Here is a 24,520-nt window from a genome sequence, read left to right on the forward strand (position 1 = left end):
GCTATGGCACTGCTGATCTTTAAAGTAATTTCTCCCCCTTTGAAATTCAGTATCTGGACAACATTTGAATGGACACACTGTCTTCAAGACCGGAAACAAAAAAAGTAACAATCATAAGGAATTTTATTTTACCCAAGGATTAGGCTTCCCTTCTTATGTTTGGGACCACAACAAAATTGCCATTTCCATGATTCTACCGACTTTCTGCCCCTTGTTCATTATCTTCTATTATTGTCTGCCTGTTAAAGTCTTGAGGCCTGTTGGCTGTCCAGAAAAAAAGAGACAACTCTTGGGACTATACCTTGGGCACCTTGCTTACTACCCCCACTCTCTCAAAGACTTTGTACTGAACTCAGACAATGAGGACAAACATAAAATCTGAGAGCATAGACTGACACTATGGAGACAGATAAGTCCCAAAGGTTTAAAGGATGTGTGTGGTACTCAGATAAATCTGAGAGACCTGCTAACTCCCTTTCTAGGGTATGGGAATTATGCCTAAAGGTATCGAAACACAGTAACTGGATCAGACCTAGTCTATTTAGCTGCACTTCCTCAGGCAATTCTATGTGCTCCTTGTTCACATAGGAGCAGCTAAACATGTTGCATTACAGAACAGTAGCTCTTCAGATTTCCGGCTGAGTTACCCAATTTAAGGAGTAAAAGCTGTTAGTATGTTTTTATCAAATGATGAACTGAATAGATTCCTGCATGGCCCCTTATAATCCCTGTAAATTTATAGGTTTTGGAGAGACAAATAAAAACAAGAGATGATGTGACATCAGGAACCAGCTATGCTGTGCAGAGTCTTGACCATAAACATCTTCAGGGAGTTGGGGATCTCCGTGGAAGAGTGGCTAGGTAAGTTCAGCAGAATCTATTAGGGGAAACCTATATTGACAGTGACTGAAATCAGGGGTCTTGATGTCAGTCATTTGCCCGCATTCACAAAATTCTAAGATGAATAATTTTTCACACAGTGCATTGGCTAGAGAAGAAACTCCCATGCTGTTCATTATCAAGTTTGTTTTTGAAACTGAATTTGAGTTTCACAGACATCTTCATTTTCTTCCCTATTCGGCTGTTCATCTCTCTTAAAAGAACCGCTTCCTTTCCCATGTAAAGCAGTGGCTGCAATTTCAAACAAAGATAGCATTTTTTTGGAGCTTTCAGCATTCATGCTTTAAATGTTCTCCCAGCCATGTGGAAGCTGCTTATTCATGAGCAGCTTCCAGGTGAATGGAACCACCTCTACATGACTCACATCTCCCAGTGCCACCTCAGCTGGGTGCTGATTCCAAGAGATACATCTGTGAAACTGGCCTCACTGACATGTTTGGCTTATGTAGATACAGGCCCCACACAGCTGGGAGAAAGTTTAAAGGGCACCCATGATGACACATTGGAAAGAGCACCTGATGTTCGGCCTGTTCTTGTTAGTTTTGTTGGCACATTGATTGAAGGAAGAACCTTGTGTAGCACCACAGAATTATTGAGCTGAAAATAAAGAGGAATTCTTTCTTATATCAAGACTAAATCGCCAATTGCAGAGTATAGGTGGTCCTCATTACCCACAGTTTCAGCAACCACGGTTTTGCGTATCCGTGGATGTGTCTTAGAGACCCAGTTTCATTATCCACAGTATTAAAAATAGATTTTTGCCTATCTGCAGTTCCTGAGCCACCAGAAGTGACTTCTAGTGGCATCTCTAGTTCTGAGGCAGCACAGAGCCATTTTGTGGCTTGTGTTTACAAAAAAAGCCCATGATAATCAGCAAAAAATCAGCTGATTTGGGGGTTGGGGGGCATTTCTGGAGAGCTGGAAAATAAGGTGTCCTGCTGTATTCCTTTAATTTCTGCTTCCCTCCTGTGTTTTTTGGTTTAAAAAAATTGTGCAGGAACCTAACCCCCAGATATTCCCATAGAGAAAGTTTCGTTTTAATTATTTGCAGTTTCCGCATTATTTCATTATTTGCAGTTTTCATTAGGTTTCATTTTCATTAAATGAAAGTTTCATTTTAATTATTTGCAGTTTCCATATTCACAATTGTAGGTGAGAACGGAACCGCACGAATAACAAGGGCTTCCTGTAATTACTGAAGACGTAGGCAGCATTGGAGACCCATTTCAACAATGTTATAGTGTCCAAAAAATTGTTTTCTTGTTCTGAGATTGGCACAAAACAGGGAATTAGGAGCTACAGGGATGAACAATTAAAAACAAGGCACTTTCCTATACACAGAGTATGCAAGAATACAGATTGTTAGCTTTGTTTTAATTCCTGGAATTATTTTATACAATAAATATAATATAAACTATATTATAAATTTATTTATTTGTTTATTTATTTATAACTATACTATAAATATAAATAAATACATTATGATATTAAACATAAAAATAAAATAACTAAGTTGGAGGCCATTTTCTTTCTCTCTTTAAAAGAAAATATGCCAAATCTTTAAGCTCAACACAAATTTCTGATATTGTGGCTGCATGGCTGGCTTTAGTAGCTGTATTTAACAGTCAATTTATAATGGCGCGAGTGTGTGAATAATTGCTCTTAGGTTAAGCTGGAGTACAACAAAATGATTTATACCACTAATTTAAGCACTTTTTGCATATTGCTTGGCTTGCTACTAGCTTTCACTTATAGAAAATGTTGAGCTAGCCTAATTTGCAATGCAGAAAAATCACCAGTAGAAACATTTTTTTTAAAATAAAATAACTGGTGATGGTTATCAATGAGGAACTTGCCATTTGAGCATTCAAAAGCAATAGTTCATTAATGCAAACTGAAGGACTAGTTCACAGATCATAGCTTTCAGGCACAGGAGGGCCTACAAAAACATTTCTACTTTAATGCATATGAAAATGTACAATGGCTCATGCACACCATTTACCATTTAAAATGGAAATGGTTCATACACATCCTTTTCTCTCTGGTGATCCCATGGACCCAGATCACAGAAGCGTGCATTTCACAGGACTGTCTAGAAAGTGAGCCAATAATTTCCTACAGGTTTTCAAACCCAAATGCTATTCCACCTCATTGAAACTAATATTTAGGCTTGAACTAGACATTTCTTGAAACCTCTAACTGAAAGAAAGGGACACAAGGTGATAGGTTAATTAATGGTTAAATACTATTTATATAGTATGTTAGAGTGAGTGTCCAAAGCATTTCACATACACTATCATGTATAGATGTTCAACAGCTTGAGAGACAAGACTGAACCGTGCAGAAGCCCATAAGCCATTGGCCAAGGAGATGAACAATAGTCACCCAGTATCACGTTCTTGTGATAGCCTACTTGTGTTGGTAGGCTATTGGTAGTCAGGGCTAAACCCCTAATTCTTGGGAGACACTCAAGGATACCATGGTCAACAGAAGGAGCAGAGAGAGAGAGAGGGGGGGGGGGATGACATCCTGGTGACATCATTAACATATATATGGGAGCCAAAATACACCCCTGTTTTACCCCTCTATTGATGTGGATGGTTTCTATCAGGGCACCATGTAACCCATTTCTCTGCATATGTTTTTTTCGTGAAGACTCCAGATGAGCCATAGCAGCCTCTTGTCAATGTTAATTGCAGCTAGTTTTATGGCACAATTGGTCTCTGTCTACCAGATCGAAAGCAGATGATAAATGAAAGCTGCAAGTGTGTGCTCATTACTTGGAAAGGAAAGTTTCTAGGTTGAGTTATGCGCCATCTCCCATTCCAGATGAGAGATGGTGATGGGAATACATGAGACTGATTGAATTCAGGGGGTGTTAACATTAGTTTGTGTTTTGTCATCAATATTAATTTCTAGATGTGATGCCAGCATTGCAAAACTCTCAGGAGATACAAATATCATCAGGCATGAGATCCAAAAACAAGAGAGAGAAATTCATGCCATCCAGTCTACCTTGGAAAATTATTCTAATAATGTAGAGATGAAGGTGAGTAGATATGAAGGAAAACTTGTTATTGTCTACCCAAGTTTGTTTGCTGATTCCATGCATCCGTTCATGTACTAGTAGTCAAAACTGATTTAGTTGGCTCTGCTATAGAAATCTAAGCCAGAGACTGTGGTGTCAGATGTTACCTCAGTTCCTCATTCTATTCAGAACTGCTGACTGATGTTAATAGAAGGCATAGACAGAATAACTCTTTTTTGCATTTCAGTGGTGGGGGTGGGAGATGTAGTGGTACTCTCATAGAGCAAGGATCCAGAATGGTCACAGTACCTATATATGGGATGCAATGCCATGTTGGGGTATGGTGGGCCTGAATTAATTTCTTACATTGCTTATTGCCATTTTACTGAATTCATATGAGGTGCACTATTGGTTTTGCCTCTCTAAGTTTATTCCTGAGAGAAGACACTTCTTCTACAATAAATGGAAAGTAGAATATGTCAGAATCATGTGAAACAAGATACCAAACTATGTAAAAACAAAGCCAAATCTTTCATACAGAGACATTAAATGGGATAAAAGTGAGGGGTAAAGTCCCCTTAATTAGAAAGGTGGTTTTTTATGCAGAACAAATCACACACACACACACACACACACACACACACACACACAATGCATAGCTGTGCTATACTCCAGAAATCATCACATAGTAGCACAGACCTCCGTAGACTTACCACTTCAGACTGCAAGTGTGGAGTAGCATTTTTAAATCCCCCCTGCACATGAAAAGTTACCACATCAAGTGAAGGGCTCTCTCACAGCTTTCTTCTTGGCCTCCTAGTTTTCCATGTTGAGGGAGTTTTTGACATGAGGGGGCATAAAATGTGATCACTTTGCCATATACAGTGTGGCATTGCTACTGTGAAGATGTATGGCACATGTAGTTTAATCTTAGGACATAGCCACACAATCCCATGAGAACTGAGCAAAGAGGCACCTTTTAAAAGTGGTGATTCTATTTATTTAGCAGGGGGAGAGCAACTGACCCTATCCATCCCCAGTACAGTAGCCCTCCAGTGGCTATTGCTGGTGTTTACTTATGTTTTTGTGGGTGTGTTTTTTTTTAGATTGTGAGCCCTTGGGGGCAGGGAGCCATTTTATTTTAATTTATTTTATACACACACACACACCCCACTTTGGGAACTTTTGTTGAAAAGTAGTTTATAAATATTTGGAGTAATCGTTGTTGTATTTAGGGGGTTTGAAGAGGTGCTGCCTGCCAGCATGTATTTGGATGCTTCAGACACTCTCCAGCTACATCATTGTCAGGGATAATTATGGGTGCTTGCAGGTTGTGCAAGCTGCTCAGATAGTTCCCAGGCCTGTTGTGGCAGACAAGATATCTGCGTTTCTCAAGGAGACACCCAATTGCATAATACAGCATTGAGAAAGTTCAAGAAGTTCATAAGAAGAGCCCTGCTGGATCAGGCCTGAGGCCTATCTAGTCCAGCATCCTGTTTCACACAGTGGCCCACCAGATGCCTCTGAGAAGCCCACAGGCAAGAGGTGGGGGTATGCCCTCTCTTCTGCGGTTGTTCCCCTGCAACTGGTATTTAGAGGCATCTTGCCTCTGAGGCTGGATGTGGCCTATAGCCATCAGACTAGTAGCAACTGATAGACCTATCCTCCAATAATTTGCCTAAGCCCCTTTTAAAGCCATCCAAGCTAGTGGCCATCACTACTTCCCGTGGCAGAGAATTCCATAGATTAATTATGCTCTTTGAAAAAGTACTTCCATTAGTTGGTCCTAAATTTCATGTCCTTCAGTTTCATGGGATGACCCCTGGTTCTAGTGTAGTGTGAGAGGGAGAAATATTTCTCTGTCCACTTTCCCTACTCCATGCATAATTTTATAAACCTCCATCATGTCTCCCCATAGTCGTCTCTTTTCCAAACTTAAAAGCTCCAGATGTTTTAACCTTGCTTCCTAAGGAAGGTGCTCCAGGCCTCTGATCATCTTGGTTGCCCTCTTCTGCACCTTTTCCTGTTCTACAATGTCCGTCTTAAGATATGGTGACCAGAACTGCAAGCACTACCCAAATATGGCAGCACCATAGATTTGTATAAGGGCAGTATAATATTAGCATCACTATTTTCAATCCCCTTCCTAATGATCCCAAGCATGGAGTTTTCCCTTTTCACAGTTGCTGCGTACTGAGTCAACGCTTTCAATGAGCTATCTACCACAACCCCATCTCTCTCTTGGTCAGTCACTGACAGCTCAGACCCCATCAGCGTAAATGTAAAGTTGGGCTTCTTTTGGCCCCAATATGCATCACTTTACACTTACTTACATTGAACCATATTTGCCATTTTGTCATCCCAGGGGCATAGCTAGGGAGAGGGGGCCTGTGTTCACCCCTCTCCCCAGCGGCCCCTCAGTGTGAGGGATATAATGAAGAACATAGGGCAGGGTGGAGCTGAAGGGCCCGGGTTCTTTGAACCCATCTGCTTAATTATAGCTATACCCCTGTGTCGCCCACTCCCCCAGTTTGGAGATATCCTTTTGGAGTTCCTCACAATCTGTTTTGGATTTCACTACTCTAAATAGTTAAGTGTAATCTGCAAATTTGGCCACTTTGCCACTTACCCCAACCTCTAGATCAATTATGAACAAAAGCACTGGTCCCAGTACAGATTCCAGGGGGATCCCACTTCTTACTTTCCTCCATTGTGAAAACTGTCAGTTTATTCCCACCCTCTGTTTCCTGTCCTTCAACCAGTTACCAATCATGAACCTGTCCCCTTATCCCATAACTGCTATGTTTACTCAAAAGCCTTTGGTCGGGAACTTTGTCAAAAGCTTTTTGGAAGTCCAAGTATACTATGTCAACCAGATCACCTTTATCCACATGCCTATTGAAACTCTCAAAGAATTCCAAAAGGTTAGTGAGACAAGACTTGTCCCTGCAAAAGCTATGCTGCAGAAGCCCTCCAGCAAGGCCTGTTTAGCAAGGCCTATAAGTTTAACAATTTTGTCCTTACGTATGCTTTCCATCAATTTACCAAGCACAGAAGTTAAACTAACCGGCTTGTAGTTTCCCGGATCCCCCCTGGATACATTTTTGAAAATAGGACTTCCTTTTTACCAGTCCCCTCATTTTTGAGAAGTTTACTCTTCTGAAGTCAAACGTATTTGTGTTGGACTTCCCTGGCAATACTTCACTCACATATAAGCTGAATTGGATCATGCTATGTTCACTATTTCCCAATGGTTCTACATCTCTGGCATCTCACACCAGGTCCTGGGTACCACACAGGATTAAGTCCAAGGTTGCCTTCTCTCTGGTTCTGTGACCAACTGTTCTAAGGCACAGTTATTTAGCATTTCTAGAAATTTGGCCTTTCTGTCAATACCTGCATGTGAATTTGCCCAGTCTATGTGAGGGTAATTGAAGTCACCCATTATTACAGTTCTCTCGCTCTCTCTTTGATGCCTCTCTTATTTGCTTCTCCAGCTCCAGGTTAATCACAAGGTTTTGATCCAGAGGGCGATAGCACATCCCTAGTAACACATTTCCTTTCAGTCCTCGTATTGTAACACATAATGATTCTGTGGAGGACTCTGGTCCTCTTTGGTTTTCTAGCTTGTTGGATTATATCCCTTTTAAAATATACAGTGCTACTCCACCCCCATTCCTCCCCTGCCTGTCCTTTCCATAAAGTTTGTACCCAGGTACAGCAGTGCCCCACTGGTTCTCAACTTTCCACCAGGTTTCCATTATGCCCACTGTTTCTATGGTTTCACTAGCAACCAAGCACTCCAGCTCACCCTTCTTGACTCAGAGGCTTCTGGCATTGATATATAAACACTTATACTCCAAATCTCTTACCTGGCGCTGGCGTGTGCTGTCTCCCTTATTGTCATTTGACCTTTTTGACCAGCTGGCAGCTGTCCATCTGCTCTGCTACTGGTTCTACTCTGTCCCTTTCTGCTTTATCAGAAACATTTGCACCCTCACACCTTAGGGGATTTTGCTTGCCGAGCCAGATACCACCCTGTTCCTGTTGGCAACCCCCTAGGAGTGATTTTAAAAGCTGCTCTGTGATCTTTTTGATTTTAAGCACCAGCAGTCTGGTTCCATCTTGTTTCAAGTGCAGCCCATCCTGTTTGTATAGGTTTTGCTTGCCCCAAAATGTATCCCAGTGCCTAACAAATCTAAACCCCTCCTCCCGGCACCAGCATCTTATCCACACATTGAGACCCCTCAGTCTGGCTTGCTGGCACTGTATGTGGAACGGGTAGCAATTCAGCAAATGCTACCCTGGGGGTCCTGGACTTCAATATGCTTCCTAGCAGCCTAAACAGTGCTTCCAGGTTCTCCTGACTGCATCTCCCAACATTGCTGGTGCTGATGTGCACCATGACAGCTGACTCCTCTACAATACAGCCTAACAGCCTATGCTGCATGACATCTGCAACCTTTGCACCAGGCAGGCAAGTCACTGTGCAGTCTACATGCAGATCACAAACCCATCTCTCTATTCCCCCTAACAATCAAATCACCCACTACTAGGAGGCCTCCCGCCCCCCGAGGAGTATTCTCTGGGTGAGAGGATGTGGGCACCTCACCCAAAGAAAGGGTCCCTTGGGTAATGCAGAGATGTACTCTTAATACAATCTTCTTCGAATTTTAGGGCTTCTTCTCACTCTACTATTTGTGCTCAGAGATGCGTCCCACACATAAATATTCATGTACTATGTCAAGTATGTAGAGTACAGCTCTTTTAAGGACTCAAAATTGGCAGAGCATCAGCTCCAAAGAAAGGCACAGAACCTTAGAATTCTAGAGTTAGGACCTTGGAGATTTTCTAGTCCACCCCCCTCCCCCACCATGGGTTCAGTGCAGGAAGCTGCTACAGCAACCCTGACAGATGGCTGTCCAACCTCTGTCTGAAAACTTCCAGTGAAGGAGACGCCACCACTGCATAAGGCAGACTGTTCCACTGCTGAGCAGCTCTTAGGTACATGAGCATGAGTATATTTTATACTCATTCAGTTTTTTTAAAAAAACATTGGAAAATTCTTCTCCACATTATTCAAATTGCACTCTAGTGATTATAGTGATACTTTAGGAAATATTCTTTCACACACTAAAATGACTATAGTCATTTCTGATCATAGTCGTGAGCTACAGCTAAAATGTCCCACAAAGCTTTGGCAGTATCAGCTCATAGATGGTCATCCTACAACAGGCTCAGCCCTGCCTGAGTCTGAATGAGTGATGGTTGAAGCATTCTGGCTTGAATCATAATTGAGTCTCCAATTATGAGCATCATTATAAGCTTTTGATTTTTTAAATAGAGTTCTACATTGGCTCATTTTTTTTCTGCATATGTATTCTTGCACTGCCTCTTGGGAGTTGTAGCGTGAGAGCTGGGAAAGGCAATTCATTGCCTAGGCAACTGGGTGTTGCTCCTTTTCCTTCGACATATGTTGACATCAGGCTTCGACATCAGGCTTCTTTGCTCCATGATTGACTGATAGCACAAATTACTAATCTCTTAAATGACATGTTGAATGTAATCCTTTCCCTCCAGAACATTGCAATGCAGGTGAACAAATATCACAAAATTTGGGATTTTTAAGTTCATCTGGCCGCTATATTCACATCTGTGATTCCTCATGCATAGTTGTAATGGTCAGCATGTCATTTTTAGATTACCTTAGAATATATTTGCATATTGGGAGGTGTGCCAGATATTGAATTTCAATGGCATTATTAGGTTGGATAACCTCAGCTCTGCCATCAGTTTGACAGTAGATAAGAGAAACATACTTTCCTCAGCACTCACAGGGACTTTTGACTCTCTTCACAATCGTACATGGCAGAAGCCTCCATCTGGGCCACAAAGTTCAGTATTGTGGCCTGTCCCAGCCCATTGCCCTAAAGGCTGCCACCTGTGGTTTTGGATTACCCACCAGGTAATCCAACCCACAACCTTTAACTAATCTTGCCATTTCCACATGAGATCCAGTTCCTAACTCAGTGGTTCCCAACCAGGGTTCCTCCAGATGTTGCTGGGCTACAACTCCCATCATCCCAGCTACAATTTATTGTGGCTGGGGATGCTGGGAGTTGTAGTCCAGAAACATCTGGAGGAACCCTGGTTGGGAATCACTGCCCTAACTCCTGCTCACTGCAGGAGCAAAGAAGCACCTTTTAAAGTAGTGGGTGTCATCTTATCAGGGGGATAGTGACTATCCCTATTCAACTCAGCATAGCTTCCTTTCCAGTGGCTGGAGCTGGTATTACCCTTCCTTTTCTTTTTAGGTTGGGGATCCATCTTCCCATTCCTTTTGCTATGTGAACTGCTCTGAGAACTTGAAAAGTGGCATCTGTTTTAAAAACAATGGCCACCTCCTCCTCCACCACCACCACTAGGCCCAGCCATATTGCAGAAGTGGAATCTAGAAGTACCATTGGAAACGCCCTTCGCAAACAAGTGAGCCAGACAGCAGTCTGGCCCGAGTACTCAATGTACCCAGCATTCCTTGGATATAATTTTGCAGTACAGACTGCCTCTAAAATCTAGTGGATTCAGTTGGATTCTCTTAGGTACAGTTGTGACTAAAATGTTGGGAGCACAATGTATTTGGGACAAATTACATTGTGCCTTCAACCTGTTAGTCATAATTGCACCTAAGAGAATTCTACTGAATCTGCTGATTTCAGAGGCAGTCTGTGCTGCAAAATTATATCCAAGGAATGCTGGGTACTAATAATTACTTTTGCCTAAATTTATAGAAAGCCTTTATTATTCAGTGAAATTAATTCTGAGAAAAGCTCTTTAGAATTGTCCTGTCTAAAATTCCGGCTTTCCCCATCGTTACTGTAGCAATAATGTGTATTTAATGTAAGTGCTGGAGTTCTGCCTCATAAAGACTGTTCCCTGTTGAATTCTCATTAGGTAATGCAGCTATTAGGCAAGATAGAGACTGCAAACTCAGACCAAAACTCACATTTAAAGGCAGTGCAAGGGGATCAGCACCATGAATTGCAGCTCCTGGATCTCAAGTAGGTGATGGATGCTTTTTAATTCTATTAATGTGCCTGGTGGATTACTTTGGACTGAGGGAGTTGGCATGAGACAGCAAAACAGAGCCATTAATTTACATGCACTGGGGAATACTGACAGATGACTGAGAAGAAAAGAACAAGAGAAATATTTGAAATATGATTATGTAAGTTGCAAAGCTAATTGCCATAGGTTCAGTTCAGATGGTGCACAAAGCCACAGAAACCTTGGTTCTTCGACGTGGTCTCTGTCTTCTACACAAATGGGCTATGTGCCTTTGCAGAGACCTCACTGGAACCTAACAAGCTCAATTCTCCTGCTTTGGGCGGGAACCCCGCCCACAGCCGCTATATGCGGCTGCGCCACTCCTCATCCCCTCAGTCTTTCATTGTCCGCGCTTCAGTAAGCATTGTGGAGTCTGCAGCTCGACAACGAGTAGGATCTATTTATCCCCTTGTTTTTTCGTCCTGCTTTTTCGATTTTCTTTCTTTCTTTCTTTCTTTCTTTCTTTCTTTCTTTCTTTCTTTCTTTCTTTCTTTCTTTCTTTCTTTCATGTAGTAGCGTTTTTTTCTTGGAGTTTTGTTTTTTGCAGGTTTCCCCCTTCTTTGGAGCTCCAATCCCAGCTGGGACAGAGTGTGGTGGCTGGCCGGCCTACGGCGTTTATGCCGGGCATGACAAACTTCAAAAAATGTGTTCGTTGCGGATCGAAGATCCCTTCCCCCGATACTCATACCAAGTGTCTCCTGTGCCTGGGGGAATCCTACATTGTCAAGACCTGTCTTCATTGTCAGAAATTTATGAAGCAGGTTCGCAAAAATAGGGCTTCTCGCCTGCGCGCAGCCCTGTGGGATCTGGCTCTCCGTTCTTCAGAACACTGAAGCGATCTGTTAAAATGGCTTCATTGGTGCAGTCAGAGCATTTGGTATCTGCTCCCGTGGAGGCCGAAAACCCGGCCCCGATACCAGTTTCAGCACCTCCTAGTGCTAATCCTTCGACGGCTTTGAGTGAGCCAGTGCACTTGGAAGACCTCCCTAAGCGTTCTGCACCCATGGTACAAAAATCTTCCCCGATTCCCTTGGTGTTGATACCAAAAAGGAAGAAGAAGTTGAAGTTGTCTCGTGATTTGCTGGCGGGTCAACACCTTCCTCCTATACCAAAGAATAAGAAGGCTGCATTGGTTCCTGCATCAGAAGCCCCAGCGACCAAGAAGCCTAAAGTGGATTTGGATCATCCTACACTGAAGTTCTCGGTTTCAGTTTGGCCTAGCTCACCTTTGGCTGAGAATTTGTTGGAATGGACACCTGATCAGGCTCGCTTGGGTAGAGAACTCTCGGTGGCATTGGATGAGCCTGGGTACACTTCCTTGGAAGAAGAGGCCTATTCCCCAGCCAAGCCTGCAGAAGACGCATCATGGCTGCCTAGGCGTCATTCAGCACCTCGGAAGCAACAGGAGCACGCCCCTGTTAGGGACCGAAGTGCCCGTTGGGACTTGGAAGAGTGCTCCTCTGATTACAGATATGATCAGGCCTGGGACCGTTGTGAGCCCGCATATTCAGATTGGTACCGTGCATTGGAGCGCTGTTCTCCCTTGGGTGGGGTTGAGCCTTCTTATGACGCTTGGCGCCAGGACTTTGGGTCATGTGGTTGATATCAAATGGACTATCGATCGGACTATTCAGACTACGTTAGGCCCTCATTACCCAGAAGGTCCCGCGTATGGGAACCCTGGAACTGTGCGGGCTTGGTGTGAGCCACCCTTGCACTCAGAAGGGAGGCCACATTCCCACTCATTGCAACGCTCCCCTCGGGATCAAACGAAGTGACATGACCCACCCTCTTCAGCATTTGTGCTACAACAGGCTGCTTTGGCTGTCTAGGAACTGCCAGCAGAGCTTCCCGCTTTGGTACCGGATGACCCGGGAAGCAAACTGGGCTCCCCTACGGGTTCGATGCCCTTGGCCCAGGATTCTTTGGCTCCTCTTGAGTCAGAGTAGGAGAGCGATGCTAGCTCTCAGGAATCTGAAGGTGTTTCCTGAGGGTTGTCCCTGCTCAACATATAGTCGGACTCAAAGCCCATTTCCCCGTCAGAGGACCTTAAATAATACTCCACGTATGTGGGACACATGGCTTTGGCCGTAGGCATGAGCCTTGGTATGCAACAGAAAGGGGAACTGGACCCATTGTTCAGCCTTATTGATGCGGAGGCCAAGGTACCTGCCGCTTTACCCCTCAACTCTGCATTGTTGGGGGTCATGCAGGGTCATTGGAAAAATCTGGTGACTCTTTCTCAGCCTAATAGGCGCTTGGAGAATTTTTATAGGATGCAACTACAGGATGATACAGCCTTCCTAAAGAATCATCCCACCCCTAATTCGATCATCGTAGAGGCGTCTCTGCAAAGGACCAGGCGTCACAGCCAGTCGGCACCAAGTGACAAGGAGGGCAGAAAATTGGCCTCCTTCAGGAGAAGGCTTTACTTGGCCTCAGCTCTCCACTTAACAGTGGCCAACTATCCGGCCTATAACGCCCACCATAACCACTTTCTGTGGGGAAAAGTGGACCCATTTTTTGACCTCCTGCCACAGGACAAGCGGGATCCAGCTAAGGCATTCCTCTGTGAGGCTATTCACGTAGCCAAACAGGAGCTCTACTCAACTAGGCACTCGGTGGAGTGCACAGCCAAAGTGATGGCCACATCCGTGGCACTCAGATGACATGCTAGGCTGTTTTTGTCTGGACTGAACTACAAGGCCTGTGCTAGGGTCAAGAACCTGCCCCTTGAAGACTCTAGCCTCTTTGTGGAGCAGGCGGACGACACACTCCAAAAGGTTCAGAAGCTGAGGAGCACTGCACGATCCATGTCATATTCACCCGCGACCATCAAAACACAGAAAACTTCTAGGTGGTCCCCATATCAACCACAGAAGACCCCTTCTCAACAGCAATCTCTAACCAAACGTTCCTTTCATGGCAATGAGTTCCAGTTGAGATACAAGTCGGGCCTCCAGCCTAGTAAGCCTGCATTTCAGAAACAGTGCCTGAGCACTTTCCAAAAGAAGCAATGACTCGGGCTTGCCTAGCTCCTGCTTGCCTGGCTGGACTTGCCTGGCTCCATTTTCGGCAAGCTGGGACAGAGTGACTATGGACCAGTGGGTCCTCATGATCATACGTTTGGGCTATGCCCTCAGGTTCTGCAGGACTCCGCCCATGTCCAGTTTGTAACTACTCCATGCACTCGAGTTGGACCAGGTGGTCACCGCTCTTCTGTCAAAGGATGCGATCGAGAGAGTCACCAATCCAGAGAGTCCCATTTTTTATTCCTGGTACTTTATTGTGCCGAAACCGGATGGAGGTCGGCATCCTATCCAGGACCGCAGGGCCCTGAACAGGCACCTGGTGTACAAACGATTCTGGATGCTGTTGGTACCGACCATTATGACCATCATAGAAAAGGGTATGTGGATGATCGTCCTGGACTTGAAGGACATGTATTACCACATCTCGATACGTCCTCAGCATCAACGCTTCCTGTGCTTCCAAATCGGGGGGATCCCCTATCAATTCAAAGCCTTGCCGTTTAGTCTCACAGTGGTGCCGAGGGTTTTTACAAAATGTCTGGCCCCAGTGGTGGTTTTCCTGCAGGAGCGAGGGTTGCATGTACTGCTATAATTGGACGATTGGTGCCTGGCGAGCACCAGACAGGTGGTCCTGGATGCCCTCGAGATGGTCATGGATACTCTGCAGGTTCTGGGTTTCCAAATCAATTTCAAGAAGTCTCAGTTGGAACTGACTCACAGGATACAGTTCATAGGGCTGATATTCGATACAACCTTGGAAAAGGTCTTCCTTCCGGATCCCTGCATATGTACTCTCAGGAGGCTGGCCATCGCTTTCTTGGCTGGAGGCCCACAAACTATGCGCTCGGTACAGCGCCTATCGGGGCATATGGCAGCCACCACTTACATGCTGCCTCAAGCATGTCTTTGAATGTGCATTATTCAAAGGTGGTTCTTGGATGTATTTGATCCCCTTCGGGATCTGGGCCGTTTGGAGCGCATGCCCCTTCGCTGGGTGTGGGCGACTGCAGCATGGTGGGCCAAGTTTCGATATCTAAATGTCAGTGCCCCCTTCCAGGCTCCCCAATCCCAGTGGGTGATTACGACTGATATGTTGGAGCTCAGTTGGGGAGCTCACCTGGAAGAGTTTCACCTGATCGGACACTGGTCCCCCAGGGAGCGGACCCGGAACATCAACTATTCAAAGTTATTGGCCATATTCAATGCTCTCAAAGGGTTATTGCCTGTCATTGTGGGTTGCTCAGTGACGATCCAAACGGACAATATGATGGTAAAGGCCTACGTCAATTGACAGGGCGGCACATCTTCAAGGAGCCTTCTGTTCCTGCCTCTGGACTTTTAGCATTGGTGCATGGCACATGCGGTGTCACCTCAGGTGGTCTATATACAAGGTTCCCTGAATGTCCAAGCAGACACCTTGAGCAGGATGGTGGTGGTCTCCCATGAGTGGGCCTTGGACCATTGTGTTTTCAATGACATATTTGTAAAATGGAGAGTCCCAGCTCTGGATCTTTTTGCTTCCCGGGACAATGCTCAATGTGTCCTCTATTGCTCCAGGGGAGGGGAAGGCGAGGGCTCTCTAGGTGATGCCTTCGTCCTATCTTGGATGGGCCCTCTACTGTACATGTCTTCCCCATTTCCTCTCATTCTGAAGGTGTTGCACAAACTGAGGGTGGATCAGGCCAGAGCCATCCTGATAGTCCCATGGTAGCCCAGGAGGCCCTGGTTTCTGGCCCCGAGGCAGCTGGCAGTGGATTGGGTGCGCCTTCCCGCTTTTCCGGACCTGCTGTCACAGGAGGGGGAATGGGTGCTCCACCTGGATGTTCAGCCTCTTCATCTTACAGCCTGGAAGGTCCTGCCAATTTCCTACTGAGACTCAAGGAAGTTTTGGTCACAGCCAGAAAGCAGTCCACGCTGAAGTTGTGTGATCACAAGTGGACTCGTTTCTGTTCGTTTGCTTCTTTGCATGAGTTTGATGCATTTAATCCTTCTGTACAAGATATTTGTATATAACTGCTGTCCCTTAAGGAATCTGGTTTAAAGCTTTCCCCTTAAGGTACATTTGGCTACCATTGTGGCACATTCCCTGACAACCCAGGCTTTGTGGTTTAAAGACCCGATGGTTAAGAGTTTCCTGAAGGGTTTGTCCCATGTTTTTCTAGATGATCCTGTCATGTCACCAGCCTGGGATCTGTCTGTGGTTTTGGCCAGTTTGCTACAGCCCCCCTTTGGCTTCAATTGAGCCCCATCTTCTGACTTGGAAGGTTGCCTTTCTGGTGGCTGTTACCTCCACTAGGAGGGTGAGTGAGTTGCGGGCCCTGAGGGTTGATCCGCCATACCTTCAGTTCCACAAGGACAAGGTTGTGCTCAGGCCAGATGTCCAATTTCTTCCTAAAGTAGTCTCTATGTTTCACCGTTGGTCACCACTCACTTTACCTGTGTTTTTTCAGAACCCTTCCTTGGATGCGGTGTAAAGGTTGCATTGTTTGGACGTTAGAAGGGCATTATCCTTCTATGTTCATAGAATATAGAACACTTAGTGGAGGAAAACTCCTTCCCTGTTTGTTCTTTATGATGGGCCATGTAAAGGCCTCCAAGTGTCTGCTCAATCCATGTCTAGATGGATAGTCTCAACAATGGAGCTTTGCTGTCAGTTGGCTCATAAGCAGTTCCCTGCAACCATTAAGGCGCACTCAGTTACGTCCGTAGCGGCCTCTGTCGCCTTTGATCGTGCAGCCCCATTGGATGCTATCTGCCAGGCAGTTACCTGGGCTTCACCCCACTCATTTATCCATCATTATGCTATTGATGCCCAGGCATGGAATGATGCTGTATTCGGCAGGAGTGTCCTGCAGTCAATTTTCAGTTGATGTACTTGTTTCTGAAATAAATACTTCTGGCAGATTATATATTGCTTCTGTTCGTCCTTCCTCTTTGGGTGCTAACTTGTTATGTGCCCATTTGTGTAAAAGACAGAGAACACGTTGAAGAACTACAGGTTGCTTGCCTGTAACCTTGGTTCTTCTAGTGGTTGTCTGTCCTTTTACTCACCTTCCCATATGTTGGGAATTCTCTCTGGTAAGAGAACCCCCTTTTTCATTATAGCAGAGTGCACAGAGGCACAAAACAGCAGAATTTGGTTAGGCAGATGTGTATGCTGAGAGTAAAATAACTTGGAGCCAGTTCATAGTTTCAAATCAATATCAGGAGTATTTATTAGAGAACTCCATTCTAGATAGGAAAGTGAGGAGATAGGATCTCTAATCCATCTATCTAGCTGGATGCAGATGGATTCTGCATCTCTGCACACATGGTGCAGGGAGAAAGGAGCTTGCATGTTGCAAGGGAGAAGGAAGGGAAGAGAAGGGAAGAGGAAGTGGCAGGCAGGAACGAAGGAAATCCCTAAGAGTAGCAATCTACATACCAAAGGGATAGTGTCAGAGCAGTAGAGAAGGGATAACCAATGTCTTGACCTCTCTAGCCCTCTGACTCACTAGTCTGTCCCCCTCTGTCACTGAGATATGAGACAGCGCAAAGTCCTTCACTTCCAACACCATCCTCCCTGCGGGGTCTGCTGAAGCTTGACTCGGTGACTGAGGGGATGTGGAGTGGCGCAGCTGCATATAGTGGCTGGGGGTGGGGTTCCTGCCCAAAGCAGGAGAATTGAACTTGTTAGGTTCCGATGAGGTCTCTGCGCAGGCGCATAGCCCATTTGTGTAAAAGGACAGATGACTACTAGAAGAACCAAAGTTACAGGTATGCAACCTTTAGTTCTGTGCGACATCCCCAGGCCTCAAGAGTGTGTTATCTGTCTTACCACATGAGCCTCAGCAGAATTCCTTACATGGATTTTTATATCACCAAATTATAAAATCTCATGGATGTTTACAACAAAAGCAAACAAAACCAATTAAATCCTCTTATTACAGCTCAGAATGCATTCCAAAGCCTAAGGCCAGTTACAGAGAAGGCCCAAACTGCTGCCAGACAAGCCACCAGCAACTGCAGGTGAACTTCTTGGGACTGAGTGTCTTACAACCTGTCCTCTTGACCTTTGCCCAACTTGGCTTATCTTCTCTGATAATTATATTATCAAAGAGGGTCTGGTAAATATTATAAATGCTTCTCTTTGCTGGTCAATGGACCGAATAAAGATGATTGATTGATAAATGCTTCTCTGAGGGAGGGCAGGATGCCTCCTTGTCTTAAGGAAGCTTATTAGACCACTTTTGCATTGGATCCCTCAGAGTTAGCTAATTACAGACCTGTTTCTAACCTTCCATGGTTAGATTGAGTGGGTGGTGGCCTCTCAGCTCCAGGCAGTTTTGGATGATGCAGATTATCTAGACCCTTTTCAAACTGGATTTTGTGTGGGCTATGGTGTTGAGACTGCCTTGGTCAGCCTGATAGATGATCTCCAACTGGCTATCAACAGAGGGAGTGTGATTCTGCTGATCCTTTTGGATCTCTCTGCGGCTTTCAATACCATCAACCATGGTATCCTTCTGGACCGCCTGATGGAAGTGGGATTGGGTGGCACTGTTTTACAGTGGTTCTGCTCCTACCTCTCTGGTAGATTCCAGATGGTGTCAGTGTTAGACTGTTACTTTGAAAAGTGAGAACCGAAGTATGGAGTTCCACAAGGCTCCATACTGTCTCCAGTGCTCTTTGACATCTACATGAAACTGCTGGGAGAGATCATCAGGAGGTTTGGTGCTGGATGTTATCAATAAGCTGATGACATCCAGATTTACTTCTCCATACCGATCTCATTAGGAAATGGCATATCTTCCCTAAATGCCTGCTTGGAGGTGGTAATGGGCTGGATGAGAGATAACGTATTGAAGTTGAATCCAAATAAGATGGAAGTACTGACTGGGGTGGGGAGGCGGGTCACGAGAAATTGTTTAGATCTGCCTGTTCTGGATGGGGTTACACTCCCCCTGAAAGATCAGGTATGTAGTTTGGGAGTGCTTCTGGACCCCAAGCTCTCCCTGATTTCTCAGGTTGAGGCGGTAGCCAGTAATGCTTTTTGTCAGCTTCGGCTGATACATCAGCTACATCCATTTCTAGAGGTGAATGACTTTAAAACTGTGGTATATATGCTGGTAACCTCCAAACTTGACTACTGTAATGCGCTCTACGTGGGACTGCCTTTGTACATAGTCTGGAAACGACAATTGGTACAGAGTGTGGCAGCCAGATTGGTCTCTGGGATAACACAAAGGGACCATATAACACTGGTTTTGAAAGAACTACACTGGTTGCCGATATGTTTCTGGGTGAGATACAAAGTGCTGGTTATTACCTATAAAACCCTTAATGGCTTGGGTCCAGGCTATTTAAGAGAGCGCCTCCTTTGTCATGAATCCTCCCACCTGTTACGGTCTTCTGGTGAGATCTGGTTATGGTTGCCACCAGCTCGTCTGGTGGCGACTCAGGACCGGGCTTTCTCTGTGGCTGCCCCAGGGCTTTGGAATATGCTCCCTGTTAAAATAAGAGCATCTCCTTCTCTGTTTGTTTTCAGGAAGACCTCAAGACTTTCCTGTTCTTGCAAGCTTTTAATTAGAATTTTAATAATTTGTTTTTAATTGTTTTTGTTGTGTTTTAACTCGTGGCTTTTAATATTTAAATTTGTACACCACTTGAGATTTACATATCAGGCAGTATAAAAATATGATAAATAAATAAACTTCTCCAGATGACCTTAATAAGCAGTGGGGCTCTTGCAGGAGAAAGTGTTCTCTTACATATCGTTGGCCTAAACCAGTGGTTCCCAAACTGGGAGCGCAACATCTGGAGGCTCCCAGTTTGGGAACCACTAGCCTAAACCATTTCTACTGCCAATTAATTTTTTTAAAATCAAACAAAGATTGTCTGTGATGTCCAAACTGACCAATCTTGGTCTATTCTAACCAAATTGCTTAAAATGAACCAAGATTGAATACAAGATCTGAAGTGGTTTCAGATCTCAGTTTATTTCAAGGAAGTTGGTTACAATAAACCAAAATTAGTTTATTTGGACATCACAACCATTCTTTATTTGTTTTTAACCTCATGGAGAGAGGAGAGTGTGCTCCCCAGGATCCAGATTTTATGCAGAAAGATGTAACTATGATTCCATGAGACTCTGAACTGGAGAATGAAGCTATAGAAATGTTCTTGCTCTCTCAAAACACATGTTACTTCTCATATTAAAAGGCAAAGCAAGGACTGCATTGTTTTTCCTTGTTACTGTAACATTTAATGCTGTAGCCTTGATATGGGACGTACAAGGGTATTTTTCCTCCTCAAGTTCTTAGGCTGCTACATCATGGACAACAGTACACATGATGTAATCAAGGCTTCACTAATACATTACTTACTATCTGTCAAGCTATTTTCTTACTAATAGTGCATTGATTTTTACAATGTCTCTTACCAAAGCAATGTGACGAATTGTGAGACTAGTACATTTATATCATGAAACAAATAAATGGGAATGGTGGGGTGGAATATGGAAAGAACCAAGTTTTAATAATGAACAAAATTTGGGGGAAGGTGAGAAGCAGCGAGTTGAGGGGCGGGGGGAGACAATTGAAATACCAAGAAAAGTACACTATAAGGCTAGAGCTGATGCCTGTTTATGCTCAGAGTAAAAATGTAGTCAGGAACACAAGACATTAAACATGGCACAATATGGTAATGTGCAAGCTGTCACTTTGCTTCTGGTTTTAAGTCAATGACAGTTGTTAGAAGGGGTACTACAGAGTGGACTAGGTTGAAAATAGAACTCAGTCCTAGGTCAACTTCTAAGGCTGTGTCTAGGAGTTAAGTAGATATTAACACACAGGCCCTAGAATGTTCCTTCTCTTCCAGCAGCAGCCATGTCATGAGCCATATAGACTCCAGGTAAAGTAAAGTTGTGCCCTCGAGTCGGTATCGACTCCTGGTGACCACAGAGGCATGTGGTTTTCTTTGGTAGAATACAAGAGGGATTTACCATTGCCTCCTCCTGTGCAGTGTGAGATGCCTTTCAGCACCTTCCTATATCGCTGCTGCCTGATATAGGGAAGTGTGACCAAAAGCAGTAGTAGCAGGGCTAGCCTTCGCATACGTGTCTTGAAAGCTGTCGCTGGGTTTGGGGCATGTGTATGGAGGAGAATATTAACCCTCAGTTAAAGCTCAAATTGTAGAAAGGCAGACTTGACAAGGAGATCACTGTGCCTTAACTGGAGTGGGCCCCAAACCACTATGGAGGTATGTCTATTATTTGGCCCCACCATTTTTTCTATCGCAACTTTTCACTCCATACTAAAGCTGCTCCAGGGTTCCTCATTTTTCTGCCAGTTTCTTAGCTATGTGTAGGAGAAATCGTCAAAGAAAAACTGCAAACCAAAATTTAGCAACATAATTTAAGTTCAGGTCAACCACAAAAATTCAGTTAACAGTAAAACATGGCCGTGAATCACCAATTATTGCTCACTTTTCAAATGTATGCTTGCACACAGACTCCTACATCTGACTAATGCCTTCTAGCTCCCTTTAATGTCAAGGTGTCTCATTTGCATTTCCAAGATTGTTTTCAACTATGCCTACATGTCAGAACTTCATTTGTGACGGTAGTGGGGAAGGTGTGGAGGTGGAAGCAAGGAGCATGAAACATACTCATAGCTAGTTTTAAACAAGAGACAGATGTATCATTAGCTACTGCTTCCATGGACTTGGCTGGATTTGTGGCTAGATCCTATGAGGGATTTGAGAGCCCACCTTCTGTCAGTGGAGCCCCAGTCGGTGGGGTGGGTGGGAGGGAACTGACTAAGTAGAATGGCCTAAGACAGCAAACGAGATGGACCACATGTGGGCGCTCACTCAACTAAGAGATCCATGATTCACCTTCCCTTCAAGGCCCCAGAACTTCATTTCCTCCTCAGTGAGGGCTTTGCTACATAAACTGCCTTGTGAACTGTTAAGAACATAAGAAAAGAACATAAAAAAGGCTCTGCTGGATCCAAGGCTAACAGCCAATCCAGTCCAGTATTCTGCTTCATGCAGTGGCCAACCAAATGGATATAAGAAGCCTGCAAGTGGGGAAAATAGGGCAACCACCCCCTCCTGTTGATGCTCCCTAGCACTTGAAGTTTCAGGGGCATGCCACCTCTGATGCTCATGAAAATATACAGCTACCAAGGCTAGTTGCCAATAGTCCTATCCTCCATGAATTGGTCCAATCCCCTTTTAAAATCATTTAGATTGGTGACCATCAGTATATTCAGTGGCAGCTAATTCCATGGTTTAACTACACACTGTGTAAAGAAGTACTTCCTTTTAAATATCTTGAATCTCCCAGCATTTAGTTTCAACAGATGACCCAGGGCTCTACTATTCTAAGGAGGGGAAACGTATATTTCTCTACGCGGCCCACTCCTTGCATACTTTTATTCACTCATGTCCCCCCTTCCCCTTCTTATTTCTAAACAAAAAAAGGTCCAAATGTTGTAGTTTTTCCTCATTTGGGAGTTGCTCCTGGCCATTGATTATTTTGGTTGCTAACCATGACCCCAGGATTATTTTCCTGCCCAGTAGATGCCAGCTCAGACTCCATCAGCGTACTGTGTGCAGTTTGGATTTTTTGCCTCAATGTGCATCACTTTATACTTACTTACATTGAACTTCATTTGCTATTTTAAAGCCCATTTGCCTAGGTAGGAGAGATCTTTTTGGAACTCTTTGCAATACTTTTTTTTTTACCACCCTGAATAATTTAGTGTCATCAGCAAACTTGGCCATCTCACTGTGCTCACCCCTAACTCCAGATCATTTATGAACAAGGTTAAAATACACTGGTCCCACTACAGTTCTTTGTGGAACTCCGCTTTGCACATCCTTCCACTGCGAATGGAGATTGTCCATGTATTCCTACTTTCAGTTCCTCTGCCAGTTACCAGTCTATGAGGGGACCTCTCCTCCTATCCCTTGGTTGCTAAATTTGTTCAGGAGTCTTTGGTGAGGGACATTGTCAAAAGCTTTGTGAAAGTCCAAATATACAATATCTACTGGATCACCAATCCAGGCTACTGGTCACAGAAACACCCATTATAGTTATGGCATGTGCCTGATCAGAAGAACGCCACTGTAACAGGGAAGAGCTCAGTGACGGGGTTAATGAGGCACAGGTGGGGCTGCCGGATCCACTTTTAATGTTGCAATCGTGTACTGTGTCTTTTTTTTATAATGTCTGAATAGGGCTGGTATCTAGCACAATTGTGTGGTAACCACATTTACTTCATTGATGTTATTGGCTGAGCAATAGTTTCAATTTAGTGGTAATTAAACAGGACAGCATTAAAAAGCCAGTTTGACATACAGCTTAATACTACAGCCACTTTGAAGTGTTACTTAAGATAGTTTTGTAGCTGCCAGTAGATATAATTGGTACAATTTTCATACTGCAGTAATGTCCTTTTATAGTTAAAAAGCATTTGTCTTTAAATATTAGGATAAATGGTCTTTTAAATGACCTCAAGGATCAAATTCAAAACCAACGAAAGTGGACAGAATGTGAGGTGAGGAGGTCTGAACAGGAGCAAATCTACCTCACAAACCAGCTTATTGGCGCAATGAAGGGCAGGCTGGTAAGAATATTTCTAACTATTAAAGTTAGTGCAAAGAATTATGGACCTACCTAACTTGCTAATATTCAACCCTCACTATAGTAATAGAAAATCTTCCAACAAAATGAAATTATATAACTTAATGTTTTGTGTTCACTTCAAGTGAACACATTTATATAAGAGGGGGAAATCAGGCAAATAGAATGCTTGAGAATGATATAAGGGAAACCAAGAGGAAGGATGATCACAGGAGAAAAGATTTTTGTAAAAATTCAGCAGAGAAGGTGGCCAGATTTTATTAACGGAAATGGATATTCCATATTAATATTTTTAGTCCTTGAATTCAGCTTATTACTGTCAATATAAAAATGTTACTCTTATGAAATTGAGCACTGAGGAAAGGCATGGATTTAAAAATACATGCCTCCCACTATGGGTGTCACTCTTCCATTAGACTACATCTTAACATACTAGTTTTAATACATCTTCCACACAGAACGCCTACTTTGGAAGGAAAAAACCCTGCTCTCTAAATTTCAGTTCTTGGCAATAGAAGACGTCTTGACTCTATGCAGGCACTTAAGTAAAGTGTTTAGCTTCAGGAAATCCCTATTCCAGGATCAAAGCTTCAAGTTTTTCTGAATTAAACTTCTCACACAATTTTTTTAAAAACGCAGATGGAAACATTCATTTCATAACTCCAGTATTTGCACTGAAAGAATGGTGTGTATTTAGCAGATCCAATTCTTATATAAAGTCAAAAAAACTAGATGGCTAAATGGCTGTTTAGCCTAAATGAACATCATCTGTAAAGTATATTTTAGAAATTACATTTTATATAAAAGTACTGGAGTTCAAAGTCA

At 43.8% G+C, this 24,520-nt stretch overlaps 1 protein-coding gene across 6 annotated transcripts in view; it reads left to right on the plus strand.

The window, feature by feature from the left end:
- Positions 1-24,520, plus strand: part of FAM81B (family with sequence similarity 81 member B) — a 55,372-nt gene that overhangs the window by 25,384 nt on the left and 5,468 nt on the right. For all 6 annotated transcript variants that reach the window (XM_053295918.1, XM_053295919.1, XM_053295920.1 and 3 more), the window contains 4 exons: positions 743-861; positions 3,820-3,949; positions 10,880-10,986; positions 23,543-23,678. In XM_053295918.1, the coding sequence (XP_053151893.1) occupies positions 743-861; positions 3,820-3,949; positions 10,880-10,986; positions 23,543-23,678 (492 nt within the window). The remainder of the gene's footprint in view (positions 1-742; positions 862-3,819; positions 3,950-10,879; positions 10,987-23,542; positions 23,679-24,520) is intronic.

This window comes from Hemicordylus capensis, chromosome 2 (assembly GCF_027244095.1).
Source record: "Hemicordylus capensis ecotype Gifberg chromosome 2, rHemCap1.1.pri, whole genome shotgun sequence".
NCBI lineage: Eukaryota > Metazoa > Chordata > Lepidosauria > Squamata > Cordylidae > Hemicordylus > Hemicordylus capensis.